The sequence below is a fragment of the Notamacropus eugenii genome, chromosome 5, assembly GCF_028372415.1.
Source record: "Notamacropus eugenii isolate mMacEug1 chromosome 5, mMacEug1.pri_v2, whole genome shotgun sequence".
Lineage (NCBI taxonomy): Eukaryota > Metazoa > Chordata > Mammalia > Diprotodontia > Macropodidae > Notamacropus > Notamacropus eugenii.
Window position 1 is genome coordinate 149,017,896 of NC_092876.1, and position 18,770 is coordinate 149,036,665.

Below are 18,770 nucleotides of genomic sequence, written 5' to 3' on the forward strand. Positions count from 1 at the left end.
CCAATACCAACCACTAATGGAAAGCAATGAACAATTCCAAGTTTCTCTTCTTTGGTTCAAGTTTGGTCATTATGAAATTACAGGTCCTGAAGAACCCTCCTAAATGAACAAAACCATGTGGTGCTAGATTGAAAAATACAAAGTAGATTAGCAGAACTGATTATACAGTATAAGCAAATCTAGAAGCAAATGCTTATAGCAGTCTCACATTTAATGAGCTGCCCATTTCTCCTCACACCCTAAGAATAAAGAAGTCCTATTCAACAAAACCTGTTAGGAAAGTTGGCAAGATTTGAACCAGCATAATACCATAACACCATAATAAATTACAAGTCAGCAAAAGACATTAACAACAATACCATAAAATTGTAAATTTCTGTAAATTTTGTAAGTTGTAAAATATGTAAATTACACATAAAAAGCTGGAGAATAAGTTATTTCTCACAATTATGAGAAACAATTCATACAGATAGGTAATGAAGATTATACTAATATGTTATATCATATAAAATATGGAACTTTTTACACAAATAGAATCAATGCAGGCATTAAAAAAAATCATCTGGGAGGAAAAAAAATGTTTGCGTTAAAGACCTCTGATCAAAAGTGTGATATTAAAGAACAAAAGGCAATTGTTAAAATTAAGAAACATTCTCTTGAAAAGATAATCTTGAAAAGATTAAGAGTGATCCTGACACAGGACCAGTTTACAAGTACTTGATTTTGTCCTATAACTGTTTAAGGCATGGTTCTTTGTCAATTTTGCTAACCTTGGAGAATGTGCATGAAAGAAAGGGGGTCAGGCCTGATATCTTTACTTCACAAAGTTATCCTTCAAGAGTGTCTGGTTTGCTGTCCAAAACTCTGAGCTGCTATCTTGCACCAGGACTCAACCAATAAGCACTTATTAGTTTCATGAGACAGTAAGTGTTAGTCCCCATTACTAAACTTCCAACCACTCATGTTGTTCCCTGCACCTGAGCTCTGTAAGCAATCATGTTCCCCTTGATCCCATGAAGTCATCTACCCTGCTCTATTCTAAAGGGAACTGTTCTTTCCCTCACGGTTTTTGGCATAAATGGAGGCAAGCCACAGACCCATTTACTGACAGGTAGCATGTCCCTGCTAATAAATGTTATTTTGCTCTGAGATTTGCTTCAGTTTAATCTTTTATTAAATTTCAACTGTGACACCCTATTAGATAAGTAAAGGATATGAACATTTTATAAAACAGAAAATTCAAACTATCAAGTTATCTGAAAAAAAATATTTCAAAATCATTAAGAATCAGAAAAACACAAATTAAAGTAATAAAAACTTGAAAAAAGTAGAGATGGCTAACGTAAATTAATATGAGCTGGCATGAAAATAAGACTTTGAAATTTTCAAAACACATTACACACATTACACCATTTAAACCCATAAGAATCTTATAAGGTAGGTACTTTAGATAGGAAAACACCAGGAACAAAGGTGCAGATGTGCCAAGATAGCTTGATTTTTGACGTCTTTCTTTGGAAAATATGTAAAGACTGTGAAAACCTGTTTTACTATGAAAATTATTGTTACTATTCTATTGTTACTATATGCTTTGCATGATGACTTATAAGAGGATACTTAAAAGCAAATAATGATATTATTTACAAAAACAGTAAAATTTTTTATTCATTCCAGTAGAAAACAGAGTTGTTGAATAGTGTTCTTTGGATGTTTAGCAGATAATACTCTGTTTCTTTGGCACATAGTAGGTGTTTAATGAATACTTGCTTACTTATTGATCAAAGTGTCTTATTTTAAACAATTTACACAAAGTCATTTAGTTGCAGCAATACAAACAGTGAACTTATATTACTGTTTCATCTTGGTATTAGTAGTACCAGAGGTTTGTTTCTATATCACATATTACATTCACAGCTCTTTTTTACATTCAAGAATTTGGTCCAACTTGGTGAAACACCACTTGAGTCCTTTAGTTACTTATTTTCTGGTAACCCTGGGATTTTACAAAGTCTTCATTTTTCACTTTTGTTTCTTGAGTATTACCAAAACTTGTACTATTTCGAAGTGGCTCCTCTTGTCTGGAGCAAAAGTTGTCCCAGTAAGAAGGATCTTCTGGGGTCAAAGGAACAGCAGATGCTACCAAATCTTCAAATGTCAAAAAAGTGAACTGTGACACAGTTAGCTCAGGATGATCTTGAGAAAAAACCTAAAAAAAAATGAAGATATTTATGAAACACTATTTAAATCCATGCTATTTTATAATTAAGAAAAAATAAGACACTTTGGCTCTGTATTCACTGCACAGTAAGTAAGGCTATCTGGAGTCCCATTTTGTGGGGTCAGTGTCTCAGAAATTTCTAAGATGCATGTTCTGATTTCAGGGAATTGTACTTTATTGCGCAGTGAATACAGAGCCAAAGTTTAAAAACTGGGAGAAATACGATGCTCAGATTAGGGCATCGCTGGTAGAAAATTTTTCATCTGATTACCTTTACATAGGATGATGATGATGCTACTTTGTTAATGGACTTTGTCTACCTTATCCTGCACCCTGCCCCCATCCCCTTGTTAATAAGACTATAAACTGCTTGAAGGCACTGACTGTATCATTTTCATCACTGAAAATGTAGCACTGAAGTGCCAAAAGTGATAAAGACATGTTTGTTTCACTAAACTGAACTGAAGAGTACTGAAAAAACTAAGGAAAGGGAACAGAGTAACTGGGGAATTTAGGATTAGCAATATAATGCAATTATCTAACTGTCCACTGCATTTAACACAGTAGCATTTGTAATAATTTCAGATCTTATCTTCCCACTTCCCAATGAATATTTCACTACTTCTACTGAATATTAGTTTGCTTACTATCCACCCAGTTTCAATTAAATGACTATTATGATCAAAACAGTCAGTTTAACAGATAAGAATTCAGTGTTATAGGTCCTGAAATAGTAGTCACAGGATATGATGTTGTTATAGGTTAATTAACAATTTTTTGAAGCACCAAAATATATGTATTCAAACATGAATTACTTGGTAAATATTCTATTTAAAATCCTTGATTAGAAGCATTAAGAATGAAATTTAATGAAAAACATAATCCTAGAATTGTAAAAGAGTTACACTCAACCTGACATAAAACAATTATTTGTTACCATAATAAGAGAATAAAAATCAATACTAATTGATGCTGTTTAAAGTTGTATAAAAAGGATTTAATATTTTACTTGAGGATTCTGTGGTCTTAATCCATCTGATTTCTTAAGAGCAACTGCAATATGATGGTACTCATCCAATCTGCTTTCCTAGAAAAGGCAAATAAATATATCTTATTGCAAGTTTAAAGTTGTCTATGCTTGTTTTAATAGTATACATTATTATTATTAATCACAGTAACTCATCTGACGAGATTTGGTTAAATACACTACAACATGTAAACAAAATGGAAATTAAAAATCATGATGTGCTCTTAATTTTGTTTAATTCCCACACATAATATTGAAAAACAAACAGCTTAAATTAAAAACAGCAGATGTTGAGAATATAAGGGGAAAAGATTATGAATATCTAAACTAAAGAAGACTATTAAAAATGAAATAGAACTTTTTTTGAAAACCATTAGCCAACGCACGATTCTATAAGACTTTCATTTTACATATGAAAATATTGCTTTAAAAAGAGCAAAGATTTTCTATACTTCTTCCTTCTTTTCATTTAACATTTCCTTATCTTTTGCTATCTAATAATATCATGAAGTGAGAAACAAAAGGAAAGAGGCTTAACAAGGAAAATTACATGGCAGTCTTTCTTAAAAAAAACACAGAAAATTATTATATCATAAAAAATGTAAAGGATCAAAAAAGATCACAAATTAGCTGTTCAGTTTTACTGTTTAAAAGGTCAGGATTATTCTAGAATATACTAGAAACAAAAATAATCTATATAAATGGAAAGCAATAATTGTTCAAACTGAGAGATATGCACAAAGTTGAGTTACCTCTTTTTCATATACCTGGTACGTTTAAAGAATATTTTAGTAGGCCTAAATAAACAAAAAAAGGCAAATGCTTTAAAATGTGGTCATATGATTATTATTTAATATTAAGGAAATTGTCTAAGGGTTTTTTTACATAAAAATAATTTTTGAGCAAAAGTATAACAATTGTCTATTAGCTGATAAAATATCTTTTGAACTAAGAATGAGTATGAGATATTTCTGAAAAAAGTTTTTGGCTTTAGAAAGCTTGGAGCAAGGCAAGCAATTTTTTTTATCTTTAAAACACTGTTTTAAAAAACTATAATGACAGAGAGATATATTTTTGCTAGAAATGCATGTGCAGAATTACACAAACCAGTAATTCTTGCTTGTCTATTACTTACTTTATACAAAGGAATTCTTCAAAATAATCATCCAGTTTCTCTTATGAAACTGAAAATGCCTTGCTCAATTTATCTATTTTTCTTATTACCACCGAGGGTTAAGATACAATCGTATTCTGATGTCCAAAGTCAATTTCATCTTGTCTACTCAGTCTTTGTTGGAGGCATGGATGAAATTTTAAAAAGTAAATGCAGAGAGGATATTATTCAATAACTGTTATTAACCTAAGGAGGTCACGTACTGCATTGTTATTAGTTGCGACTTTCCAATGTTAACTGCTAATGTAGACTCTCATTGTTATTGCACAAAAGGTTAACGTAAAGCCATCTGAAAAATATTAAGGCCTTTATTTTCAAAGGTCTCTTCTTCCAACCATGTGATTTTATGTCCATAAAAAGTAGTGATACTAAAACTGAAATTGAACTAAAATAATCCCATTTACTTTGCCAGTTTGAGCTCATTTATTTTATTCACAGTTAGCTTAACTAGTCTTGCAGACAGAAAGACTATTTTACTTTTTGAAGATAGATGATGATTGAGATTTGAATTTAAACAATCATTTAAAATGTATTTCAGATACAATAATATAGCTATCTAACATTATTCAGTATTACTAAAAATGATGAAATGGTGACTCATTGTTAGGACAATCTTTACTGAACAAAAAAAAAGTGCAGTATATATGGGGATATAAGTTTAAAAACAACTTCAAGAGAGCAAACATTCCATTTTTATCTTCTCTCCCCCCACCACCCAGGATGATGTAGCTGCCATTCATTTTAAACATCCTTTTTATGATCTCCTTTCCCATCCAAAGGTAAATCTTAAGGTGTTTTTATTATAAATGAAATTGCAAGCAACAGCCTATGAAAAATGCAGAAAGTTCCTTAAGGCATAATATTCATCTTTTCATAACTCACTTATATGGGGTTTTAAGGTTTACATGGTATTTGCCTTATAGAGTAATATTTCTATAGCAATGAATTCAATGTTCAGGCAAGTTATAGAAAAATTCTGGAAAATCGAGAAATGTAAGATATATGTTTAAGATATGTAGATGGAAGACTAAGAATTAATGTTTTTGCAAATAAAGCTATTTCAGGTCCGAGCAATGGCCTGGAACTGTGCTCCATATGATGTAGACATTATAAAAATGTCCAGTGAGAAAATTCCAATCCTAAAACATTTTTCTGTTTAAAGCATTAAATACAAAATTGTTGGTATGTGTATATGTATATATATATTTGTATACACATACATATATGTGTGTACGTATATATGTAATATGCACACATACACACATAAATGTATAAATTCCTACTATAAACTCCTGTCATTTCATCTTACCCCACCTGCCCCTTTTCCCTCCACACCTCTCCCCACCCCCCACCCCGGCTCAGTAGTAACTCTAGACATACAGAAACGTGAACTCTTTATTATACACTCATCTGACATAGAGTAATTTAACATTCAGTCTATAGCAGACTGATAGAACATCATACCCAATTTAACAACCAAACTCAATGTAAACTTTTAAATAATGATTATTTTATTTTTTCTATTTTAATCCCTAGTGCCTACAACAGAGTCTAGCACACAGTAGGTACTTAATAAATGTTTACTGATTGCTAATTCATCATATAAAATAATGAACACCAACTACTACCAAGCATATATAGTTCTATACCTACCCTAATCCCTTATATCTCTTTCTCCCCTGCTTCTTTTGTATCAGTTAGCCCTGGAAAAATCAGACATCTTCACAGGTTCAAATTCCTTCAAAATCCAACATGACAATACAAATTTTAAGTCCCTTATACCTCTCTGGGTTCTTTTTCCTTTGTTTTCTAAGTATTTCTTCCATTATTTCATGAACATTCCATTTTTGCTAATTTACAGGATAAAGCTGCTCCCTCAGCCTTTTCACATCTCCTTTAGTATAATACTATCAACCATCACAGCATACTGCATCCACATAGCACTTTCAGGTTTGCAATATACTTTAAAAATATCACCTTACAATATGGAGACCAACATGCATTCTGTGGATGTAGTAGCTATATCCTGCCATCAGCAAAAATACAAAGAAAGCAAAATTTCTGCAAGACACTGGATTAGTCATCTTGACCTCTTGGCTGAAATGGACTGTCAATTCTGTAACTCTTACTGTTAATTTTCACGGATAACTTATCATAGTCAGCAATGTGCTAAGCATTTTCACTGGGACCTTTTAAGCAAATTTCTTTAACACAGTGCATTTTCTTTCTTTTTCTCTAGTTATTTAGAATTGCTTTTTCAATGGCTTTCAATTATTAGATGTCTACAAATAGCTTAATAAAAACAGTAGCTGAACTTAGCTGTTGTCCAGATACTGTCTTGAACAGAAACTCACTTGAAGTCATTTTATCCTCTTCCTTTCTTTTCTTTCTTTTCACTGCCAGTCATATTTCAGACACAGTCAACTGGTATCTTTCTTGTTCACTATATCCAGATCATGACATAATGCTTTGTACGTAATAGGTGATTAATAAATGGGTTGAATTAAATTTTTATTGACTAGATAAAACAAAACAAAGCCTGACTTACTCTCCCCTAACAAGGATTCTTGAAAGCACAGACTGAGAACCTAAGACAGAGAGAAAATTTTGTTGAATAATTCTCTAATTATCAAGCCATAAAACAAAGAAATATATATTTCCTAAAGGTGCTCAACATTATTATGTATGATATCCTATATAATATCCAATGGAAGGTTGGCCTAAAAATGGTGACACACACTCCTGTTTACAGAGGATGCTATGTTAACTGTATTGACTGATCTCTAGAAAACTGTACCTCATGTTCCTGTATCAGAGGAACAGATTTCAAAAGAGATCAGCCTAGCAATCCATAGAGGAAAAAACAAGTAGTTGAAAAACGCATATTATACAGAAAAGGCAATTGATTTAGTCCACTCATCTTCAACAGGCTCTGCAGATGGACACTACCCTGCACAGAGAATTTAATAGGAAGAATTGAGTAGTGTAAGTCACACTGGAAAAGCACGACACCCAAACTCATATTTTATCATCAATATTCTCCCAACAATGCAATATGGTTGTAAATTATGAAATTTCAGGATATTAAGAGGGATTAAAATTGCAAATTATCCAAACAGCAATGAAAATACATCTAGTATAACTATAAAGATTGAAGAAAATCTCTAAGGATTACTTGCATACAGGAAGTGGTATACAATTATCAAAGTGAATGGCTATCAAGAAGAAGTAAAGGGCATATAATAAGAGAAAGAGATAATAACTGATTTCTTATATATATACACACTTAGAGTAAACCCTTCCAGTACAGTGTATACATATTCTCTAGAGGATTTATAAAATGACACAGATAAGAAACACATCAAATGAGAACTTCTAACAAGAGTTGCAATCTACAATAGTAGAGGAAGAGACTATACTAAAGAGATTTCAGATTCAAAAACATATCAAAATAAGTATATGGAGAATCACAAGAGGACAGGTGTAAACTTTAAAAAGATTATTCCCACAAGTGACTTCTCTAAACTTTGGTCATGGAAAACACTTTAAGATGGACCATGGAAAGTAACCATTCTTCCTCATAAGACTGTGGCTTGAAAATTAGTGTCACTATAAATATATGTCTTATTTCATCAAGTTTTAGTGTGTTTTTAGATTCCAGAGATGAGATTTTAATACATTTATGAATATATACAAAAATACATACAAAAAGACATTAGGTCTTTTCTGAAAATTTAATTCTAAATCTTCTATTATGTGAGACAAATTGAAAATATTCTATACAGAATTATTGTGTGTGTGTGTGTGTGTCTGTGTTCATCCTTCATTGCCAAAGAAGACCATGCCATCAGAGAAATGATGACGTGACTTGCACTTGACTTTGTTTTGAGCGAGGGAGGGTTGTGCAGGTCACCAGCCTCACTTCTCCTCCTGAGCCATCTGAATCCAGTGACCAGATCAGGATGACTGGAGATAACCCAGGACGAGGTGGGGTTAAGTGACTTGCCCAAGGTCACACAGCTAGTGAGTGTCAAGTGTCTGACATGAGATTTGAAGTCAGGTCCTCCTGACTCCTGCACTGGTGCTCTATCCACTGCACCACTAGCTGCCCATATGGAATTATAATCAGAACCTAAATACATATTTCTCTAAAAAACAAGCAAACCACAAAGGAACACATTTTCTCTTCATATTTTTATTTATATTGGTTAAAAATCATTATGATTTGACATCAAATTATTCATTATAAAAAGCCTTTACTATGCCATTTTTGGATGATATTCCCCATTCTTAACATGTATCTTCAACAACAGTCTTTTCCTCCTGAAAATTAGGAAAATCAAACTGATTCTATTTTGTTAATGATTTCATTCTGTATCACTGTCAACATTTTTGTAACTGTGCCTAAGTCATGTTTCATTTGTCTCAGAGTTAAGTTTGGAAAGTCAGCTTTCCTGTAAACCACTCACTCTCTTTGAGTTAAATTCTCTTATATTCTTGCCTCAAGGAAATATGTTACCCTTGAAGAATGCAGGAATATATGAGGGAGTCTGATCTGTTATTCAAGGTAGTCTGTCCTTACAGGTCAATTTAAACAATGAACACTTCAGACAACAGGATAGAAAGGGATTGCTGCTAGCCCCTTATTCCTAATTTCTACTGAATAATATTATTCCTCAGGCCTCTGATGCTACAGACTCTGTAACCAATCATACTGTTTCCCCTGTCTATGATGCTGCCTTTTATTCTGGATGCTCCTCCTTTTGTCCATAAAATAGAGCTGCCCCCCTCATTTGGGGTCTTAGCTTTTCAGAGGGGCCTGAGACCCTGTTCATTAGCAAATTTGCACTTTGTAAATAAATTAATTGTGCTTGGAACTTTGGGCCTCAGTTTACCTTGATTTTAATCATAACATTCCTATAGGAACAATTATTTAATCAAACATTTCATTAATACCTTACATGTCCCAGGCACAAGTGTTATATGTATTTAGAGAAAAGAAAAGAATACAGTTTGTCTTGGGAGTCACTGGAGGTTTTGGGGGTTAAGGTAGTATGACTAGGAGGTTGATGGTTACCTCTAAAAAGAGCAATTTAAGTATACTGAATAAGCAGAGAAAAGCCAGAGTGAAAAACGTTAACAACAGAGTGATAGGTACAGCAGTGGAAATACTTAGTTCAAACTACCAGAAGTTATAATGTACTTATTTTTAGAAAGTGAAATATAATATTCAATATACATATGGCAATTCAAATTAATTAAAACATACTAAGAATGTGAAAATTCTTGAGGAAAAAAAATTTATTTCTTTACCTCAAATACCCATTCTTCTTCCTCTTCTCCATCAAGTAGCATATTTGTTTCTCTATATACTTTGCCTACTTCCAGATGCAGTGGGGATATATTAAACTCGATTCGCTGTAGACTAAATCCTATTCCAACCCCAATGGCTTTTAAGAAGCTTTCTTTTAGTGCCTAAAATATCAAAAGATTTGATGTTACAGTTAAAGCATTTGGCAGATAAAGTGTTTCAAACAATATAAAATCTGTAGGCCTTACATGTTTGGTTCTATGACTCTACATCACTTTCCCCTAAACATATTGCTACAGAGTGTTTTCCTGCTCCCATAGAAACAGCACAGAGTTAAACATATCCTAGATTTCATTCATTTGATTCATGAAAAAAAAAATTTAGAAATGTTGACATATAGTACACCATACTTTATATCTTTAATAATGCAAAATCTCCATTCTTCAACAAAATACTGGTCAAATGTTGTGGTACCAAATTCTATAACCATAAAATACTGCATAAAATAATAATTTCAAAACCACAACTGATAACTCACTTAAATCAAGTAATAGTCGAACTTCTGATGATCTGAAATACTTTTGTTTCCAATTTTTATCTGGAATAATGGGGTCTCTATTAAATAAATTTTGATTATTAAAATCAGAATAAAAGCATACCCAATGCCTATAAAATGTATCCAGCTGAGTCCATTCGTCTTCAAAAGCTTTGATTGTCTCCCATTCTCTCTCTGTAAACTGTCTATTCATAATGCGAAAAAATTCTGGAATTGAGCTTTGGCCTGTCAATTGAGAAAATCTGGGATTACAATTAGCTATTTTAACATTTGGGAAACATTTTCCAATATGATGTCTAGAAATATTACCACTGTCTACTTCACTGTTGTTCCCTACAATTTTATTATGTAATAGCCTAAACAGTTTATTCAAAATAGGTTCCTTTCTGGCTTTTTCTTCCATTACTCAAATGAAATAGTGGAAAAAAGACTGCAAAAAGGAAATTAATATATAAATAAAACATTTTAAAGCAATAAAATAAACCAAAGATCATTCCATCACAAAGGTAGCTAGTGTGAACTTATGACTCTGCTAGAATGACACCCCACTAAAGGGGAGCCAAAACAGAAAATGATGAGATAAATGCCAGCAGCTAAAGTGGCTCCACTATTACTCAGAAGAAGATAAGAGCTTTGGTGAATGGAGAGCAGCAGGGTGGCCATAAGTTATACAAATCATGAGGAATAATGCTATCTTCCCATGGCCTATTTCTGGACATAGTGGAGAGCCAACAAAGGCTTGTCAAAGAGCAATACAATCACCCACTTCCAGTGACTCTTATTACAAATATTCCAAACTCCTGGTAAAGAAATTGAAGTCCTTAAGGGGAACAGGTTTTAAGCACTGTTAACAACTGAAGGAAGAGGGTTCAGAAAATAAAGGAAGATTTGGGCAGTACATATCTGACAGTGGAAAATACAGAGCAGCAAACAAGACACAGGAAAAAGGATATTAGTGGATAAGCCCAGTAATTCACAAGAGACAAGATGTAGAAAGAAGGACTGTATTGAAACAGCTTCACCTATGTCTAGACATAAATGCATAAAGTATAAGTATTAAACTATATCAGGCCCCATCTGATGCCATTTAATTCCTTGAATTAAGCCAAAAAGTTTAATTCAAGGAATTAAATGTCCTCAGATTTGGCATGATATAATTTAGAACTGAAACATGGTAACATAAGAGTATACATTATTCAAAAGACATTTAAGAAGAGTGATGAAATAGAATTGCGCAAGTAAGAACATGTATTTTGGAGGAAAATGAGTGTCCAAGAATTCAGAGAAAATATGGTTAGGTTCATAAAATTTAAAATTATATAGAGGAATTAGACTTAAGAGGGATGGAAACTTGTCATGAATTACAAAAACCAAAAGATTCCAAGGCAGAAAATATGAAGTGTCTAAAGAGAACAATGTGAATTGCAAATATATAATAAGTACAGTTAAAGAGGATACAGGCAGATTGAAGGTAACAGAACGAATTCAATGTTTTAGCATTCCTGTGGAGTAACACCATAAGAATAGTGTCAGGAGTAATGAAGTGTTGCTTGAAGCCAAAATCCCACTATGGACATTGAAGAATCTACCTAAAATTTTCCCTTAATAATTATTAACAAGCTCCCCTCAGGTCATACTGTCCACATTTCCAGCATTCCAAACACTGATGGATCATTATTCATGATCATGTACTACTGCCTGATCATGTATTACTATTCCCCTTAAGTTCTCCACCACCCCCCCCCCGCCCCTGTCTCCAAGGCTCCTCACTTCCCACTCCAAAGTTACTCACACTTTCAGCTATGGACTGTGGAATGCCTATTCCATGGGCAACAAAATGAGCTTTCATCTTCAATCTTTTCCTTTTTCAGTATCTTCTGTTTCAGCCCCCAAAGAGCATCCCTGGTTGCCCTTTCTAGTAATGGCTGGACTTCCACTCATTCCCTTGCACTTGATTCCCACTGCCACTTTCAGGTTCTCTTACTACCACCAGGACTCAGTAAGCTCTCCTCCTTTGAGGTTCACCCAATCCGTATCTACCAACCAGTCAACATTCTGGTAGCTATTGCCCTTCTATCCTCAATAAGTTCAATGCCTGGCTTGTTCTTTCTCCTTCCTGACTCCTGCTCTCACACTAGGGAATTTCAACAAACATAGTTATACTCCCTCAAACACTGTAACTTCACAGTTTCTCAAATTACTCATTTCACATGTCCTATTCCTCCACCCCAACTCAGCCACATACAGTGGTAACAATGATGGTCATACCTTCAATCTTGCCATCACTAACAAATATTTCACATCAATGTTTGTGAACTTCAAAATCCTTTCTGCTTATCACAATCTTTTAGCTATGCCACGTCTCCCTCTGCCTTACAACTCCAAATCCAGTTCTTTCTTCATATCAAGACCTCCAATCCTTCAATCTCTCAGTTCTCTCCCAGATTACTGCCCTGGTGCTGGCTACACTCTCCTCCCTTCATCAGCTTGACCTCTCACGAAACAAGTTCAACTCTATATTACCCTGTTCTCTTGAGTTCCTTACCCTCTTGTCATATTGCCCATCTTGCCTGATTAAGCTTCTGCCTTGGACCACTCAAACCACATAATGTCTCTGTTCCCACACAAATGCTGAATGATAATGGAAAAAAAATCATGCAACTGCCACACTGAATATGTCACAAAACTCAAGTGGACACTCACTGCTGTAAGGTAATCCTATACCTCTGTATCACCAAGCCAATATTCACAGCACCAGCAGTGACTATGAATATGCCAGCGTAGTTTTGAATCACAAAGTATAACAGACTCTCCATATAGAAGGCAGAAGAAAAACACTTATTCAGACACCAGAAAGCCAAATGTGTCATAGTAGCCAAAAAGTCAATACACATTACCACTGCAAGGGACAAAGTCATTCCCAAGCCTTCCCCCACTCCCTCCTGGGGCCTTCCCACAAACAAAGAAGCACTCACCAGCCTAGCTGTCTGCTTGCCTATGTCCTCTCCTCCCTCCTCTCTAACCGTTCTCACCAATTTCCTCCCAGTTTTGCTCCACCCTTCCTGTTCCACCCATTCAGCAAGTTCCCCCCACTACATGTGACTTGTGCTTCCATGTAATTTATGCAGGTCATATGGGCCTATTAATGGGAATGATCTTCATTGCATTCATAAGCAGAAAATACATTATCAATACAACCTCCCTAATTAAGTTATTATTCTACTCATCATAATGGCTCATCCAAACCTTTTTATCCTTCTACAAATCTCCCATAGCTCCTCCTTCCCAACCCATTCAGCTGAGAAATTTGCTTCATATTTTACTGAATAAATTGAAGTTATTTGCCAGAAACTCTTCCTCATCTTACACTGCAGTCTTCTGCCACTATCTCCTCCTTCACCCCTATCTCATGAAAAAGGTGGTACTTTTCTTTGTAAAATCTAACCCCTCTACATTCCCAAATGATCTCATTCCATTCTGTCTTCTTCAGCAGACCAATACCCCTATCATCTCTGTTTACTAGCTGCATCCTTCCTGACTACAAACGTGCCCATTTCTCCCCCTATCCTCTAAAATATCCATCTATCCCCACTACCTTCCTATGTTTTTCCTGCCTTTTGTGGCTAAACAACTTGAGAAGGGTGAAAGATTTACTTCCTTTCTTCTGATTCTTTTATTAATTTTCTACAGCCTGGCTTCCAACCTCATCATTTAACGAAACTGCTTTTTTCAAAGTTACTAATTAACAATCTCTTAATAGCCCAATCTAATAGGGTTTTCTCAATCCTCATCTATCTTGACCTCTCTGCAGGCTCTGACACTGGCAATCACCATCACTGCACTGATACATACTCTCTCAGTTTAGGGGATACAACTTTCTGCTGGTTTTCCTCCTACCTATCAGACCACTCCTCACTCTCCTTTGCTGGATATTCATCCAGTTCAAGCTTGTTAGCAGTAGGTATCTCAAAGGACTCTGTCCTTGTCCCTCTTCTCTTCTCCCCTCTGTACTATGTCACATGGTGTTATCATCAACTTATACATATTCAATTATCATCTCTATGATCATCAGCATTCTCAAATTTACTTATTTAGCCCTAATATCTCTGCTGACCTCCAGCGTCACATCATCAACTCTCTATTAGACTTCTCAAACTAAATATCCTACAGACATCTTAAATTCATGTTCAAAACTGAATTCATTATTTTTCCCCAAAACCTTCTCCCCTTCTACACTTCCCTATTACTGTCCAAGGCATTATCCCCTCAAATCACCCAGGCTTACAACCTATCATGCTTGATTCCTCACTCTCTCACTCACCCATCCCATATCCTATCTGTTGCTAAGGGTCAATTTTATTTTTGTAACATCTCTTGCATATGCCCTCTTCTTTGTTCTGACACTGCCACCACCCATGTACAAATCCTTATCACCTCACATCTAGTATATTTAATGGCTTTCTAGTTGGTCTGCCTTCCACAAATCTCTCTCTGCTTCAGTCCAACCTCTACTCCACTGCCAAAGTGATCTCCCTAAAGCACAGGTTTAACCATGTCACCTCCCTCATCAGTCAACTCCAGTGGTTCCCTATTACCTTCTGAATCAAATATAAAATTATTTGTTTGGTGTTCAAAATCATTCATAACCTGCCTCCTTTCCCACACACCTTACACCCCTCCCCTTTGGTCCAGTGTTACTGGTCTTATTATTCCTAGAACAAAAAACTTTATCTCTAGACTCCAGGAATTTTCTATACCATGCTTAGAACACTCTCCTTCTTTATCCTCTCCTCCTAGCCTTCATGGATTCCTTCAAGACCCTTAAACTCCCACCTTATAAAGTCTTTCACAATCACCCCTCACTGTAGTGCCTCTCCCAGATTACTTCCAACGTCTCCTGTATATAGCTTTGTACGTAGTCTTTTACATGTTGTCTTCCCTCTCTGGTTTGAGAGCTCCTCATAAGTAGGGGGCAAGTTTCTTTGTTTGTTTTACCTTTCTTTTTACCTCCATTGCTTAACAAGATGTCTGTCACATAACAGGCAATTAATAAATGTTTACTGATTTAATAACCGCTAATGACAACAAAATGGGTTTTTATAGCTGTGTAGGAGAGGGGAAATGGTCAAAGAAAAATTAGAAGGGCCACTGGTCATGGGTAAGGAGATAAGCATAAATGATTACTAAGAGATGGCTGAACTATCCAATTCTTATTTTGCTTCTGTATTCTTTATCAAGAACTAATTTTAGACATAAAATTGAAGAGAAAAAAAGTAAATAAGGAGTTCAATGAGGAAGTGAACATCTCTGATTTTCATGAGCCATCTGAATGGACTACGATACTCCCTAGGTATGGATATACTTTCTGGATGTAATAGCTGTGCTGCTATTGGTGAAATCTGAAAAATCATGAAAAATGTGAGAGGAACTACAATACTGCACATATTGCTAACAGCAAATAATTTATTCTGACTTTAAATTCTGTGAAAATTCTAGAACACAGGAGGGGAAGGGAGGGGGAAAAAATCTAAGACATATGGAAGTGATTGTAGAAAACTGAAAACAAATAAAATAATTTTTAAAAAAGAATAAAAAAGAAAATTCTAGAACATATCATTAAAACAAGTGTTCTTAAGCTGGGGATCATGAATCTGTTTTTTTTTTTTTTTACATGTATTCTGATAACGTTATATCAATGTAATTGCTTTTCTTTGGAATCCTATGTATTTTATTTTATGCACTTAAAAACATTATTCTGAAGTGTCACAGACTTCAATAGACTATCAATGGGATCCATGATTTCCCCTCAAAAAAGGTTAAGAATTCCTATGTTAAAGGCATGTTTTAATAGAATTTAGAATGGAAAATGGGGATCATTGAGAGTTAATACTGGTTTAATAGTGCCAGGAGAACTTCATGTCCCTTTTATGATACCATTACTAGACAGGTAGCCCAAAACAGTGCTGTAGATATAATACAATCGGATATTAGCAAGGAATGTGGCAAAAGTGTCATGCTATCCTTATGATCAAAATGGAGAGAAATTTCTAGTGTGCAGTGTATATATTTAAAACCAACTTAATGACAAGAACTCTAAGAATGATTAATCTATGATAGTGAGAAGTTTAAAGCAGAGTACCACAAAGATCACTCTTTGGTCCTATTCAGTTTTATCCTTTACATGGATGAAGAAATAGATGGCATGTTTATCAAATCTGAAGACGACAGACACAAAGCTCAGAGGGTTAACGAAACACTGAATGAAAGAGTTAGAATCAGAGAGCCTGGCCTCATATCCTGGCTCTATCACTTTATGTCTTTATAACACTGAACTTCTGTCTTTATAAGAATTGATTTCCTCAACTGTAAAATGTAGGGGTTTGACTAGGTCACCTTTAATATCTGTTCTAACTATAAATCAATGATCCTATTCTTTTTTTTTTAATCTCCATAGGCTGGGACAGTGGGATGAATGTAATGGATGAAATTTAATAGAGGTAAATTTAAAGTACATGGATTAAAAACAACAGTATAGGGAAAAGCATGGTTAGATGAATTCAAGTTAAAATAATTCAAGTTAATAATTCAAATTTTTAAAAATTGGGGGGTTTTAATGGACTTCAAAACCCACTCTTAAGAATAATGTACCATGACAGTCAAAAAAAGCCACTGCAATTTTAGGCTGCGTTAAGATACTGCTTTCAAAACGAAGGTGGTAATAACCCATGCTGTACTGCATACTGAATGTATGTACTGCATATTGAACATAACATGTACTACATACAAACTGAAGCATCCTCATCAAAGGGAAATCAAGAAAACAGAAGGTCATACATACCATATGAACATTGGCTCAAGGAAATGGGGATGTTTAGCTTTAAGAATATACGAGACATCTTCAAGTTTTTGGTAGACTACCATGTGGAAAAGATATTATGCTTTTTTTCCTTTGTCCCCAGAAAGTAGATTCTGAAATAACATGTAGAAGTCGATACAAGAAAATGTCCTAATACAGTACTAGTTGAATGGGTGGTCTTCTTCACGAGTACTCTACCAGTCAGAGTATCAAGCAAAGCTGTATAGGTACATGTCAGTGATGGTTCAGGGGATTCTTTTTCAGGCCATTCGGACTAGAAAACTTCTGAAGGCATTCAAATTCAAAAACTCTGGGGAAAATGAAAAGAACCAAGAAAAAAGAATGATGGAGTTCAGGTTCTGAGGACTTTGAAACCAAAGTCTATTTGGTTTTTCTGGTAATTTTTTACACAGGGGAATAGAGGGACCCAGATAAAGGGCTCTTCCAAATTTGTCCAGAGGGTGACTTAAACCATAAATGCAAAGGGGGTGAGAATAGTCACCTGGCCAAACAACCAGGGAAAGAGTTTAAGACCATTCTTACAACAGATTTTTGATTACTGCAGAATACTTCCTGTGTGTGTGTGTGTGTGTGTGTGTGTGTGTGTGTGTGTGTGTGACAGAGAGACACATACACATACACAAATACACAAGATAGCGTAGGAATACCAATATTTTGTAGGCCTTGGCAATAAATGTTTTCTGTAGCAGAAAATAGTCAACTATTTGGAGCTATCCATATTTTTGATAACAAGGTTTTTTTTTTTTTTTAGATTTCAATAGAATCCTTAGTGGCACATCACAGCTCACATGCTTTGTTTTTAGTACTGTACTGTACTTATACTGTTTAATAAACAGATTATAATAAAACATGATTTGTGATTAAGTATCAGGTACAAGAATTTCTGTACTTTTGTTTTTCCTGCACAATTCAAGAAAAAATTTATGGCTGTGAACTATTAACAAAAGAAAACTTTGTCTTTGCTATCGCTAAGATTAAGAGTTTCCCAAGCAAAAAAAGAGACTTAGGACTTTTCAAAGTGATTTTATTGTCCTAAATACATTTCCTTATGCAGATTCTTATCTAGAGCAATAAAAAATGCATTAGTCAAATTGCAAATACACTAAGCCATCTCCAAATAATCAGCAAACATTGCTACTATATTTTCTTCCCCAGAAGCTTAAAACATGAATTGCTCTAAGATATTGTAGTATTGTGCAATTTCCAAATGTTTCCACTGGGATGAAATCACAAAGGTGAGTCCGGAAATGCTTCTTGTTTGCTAGACCTACTGACTGTATTAGAGGAGGGTGCTGGAAACTGCAGAATAGAGCGCTAAGATTCAAGAGTCCTGTAGTTTGCTTTTGGAAGCCCAAAGAAGCCAACTCCACATACTCTTATTTGTCTTTCTAAGGAGAACTTATATGTCACACTTCAATTTGGCTTAAATTTTCATAACTCCAAGAATGCAAGCTTCTAAAGGGCAAAAGCTATTTTATTTTTGTTTCTGTGTCCCAGCAACATAGCACAGTGCCTGGCATATAGTAAGTATTTAAATGCTTATTGACTGGATGAAATACTCTGGTTTCACTTGCAGAGAAAATGTCAATATGGATGTGTTTCATTCA

The 18,770-nt window shown here is 34.6% G+C and overlaps 1 protein-coding gene across 2 annotated transcripts in view; it reads right to left on the reverse strand.

Annotated features, from left to right (window-relative positions):
- Positions 1-1,151: 1,151 nt before the first annotated feature.
- AASDHPPT (aminoadipate-semialdehyde dehydrogenase-phosphopantetheinyl transferase) overlaps positions 1,152-18,770 on the reverse strand; it is a 33,519-nt gene continuing 15,900 nt past the window's right edge. For both annotated transcript variants that reach the window (XM_072611216.1, XM_072611215.1), the window contains exons 3-6: positions 10,390-10,511; positions 9,733-9,894; positions 3,228-3,305; positions 1,152-2,206 (exon numbers count right to left, since the gene is read on the reverse strand). In XM_072611216.1, coding sequence (XP_072467317.1) covers positions 1,970-2,206; positions 3,228-3,305; positions 9,733-9,894; positions 10,390-10,511 — 599 coding nt within the window. In that variant the 3' untranslated portion in view covers positions 1,152-1,969. The remainder of the gene's footprint in view (positions 2,207-3,227; positions 3,306-9,732; positions 9,895-10,389; positions 10,512-18,770) is intronic.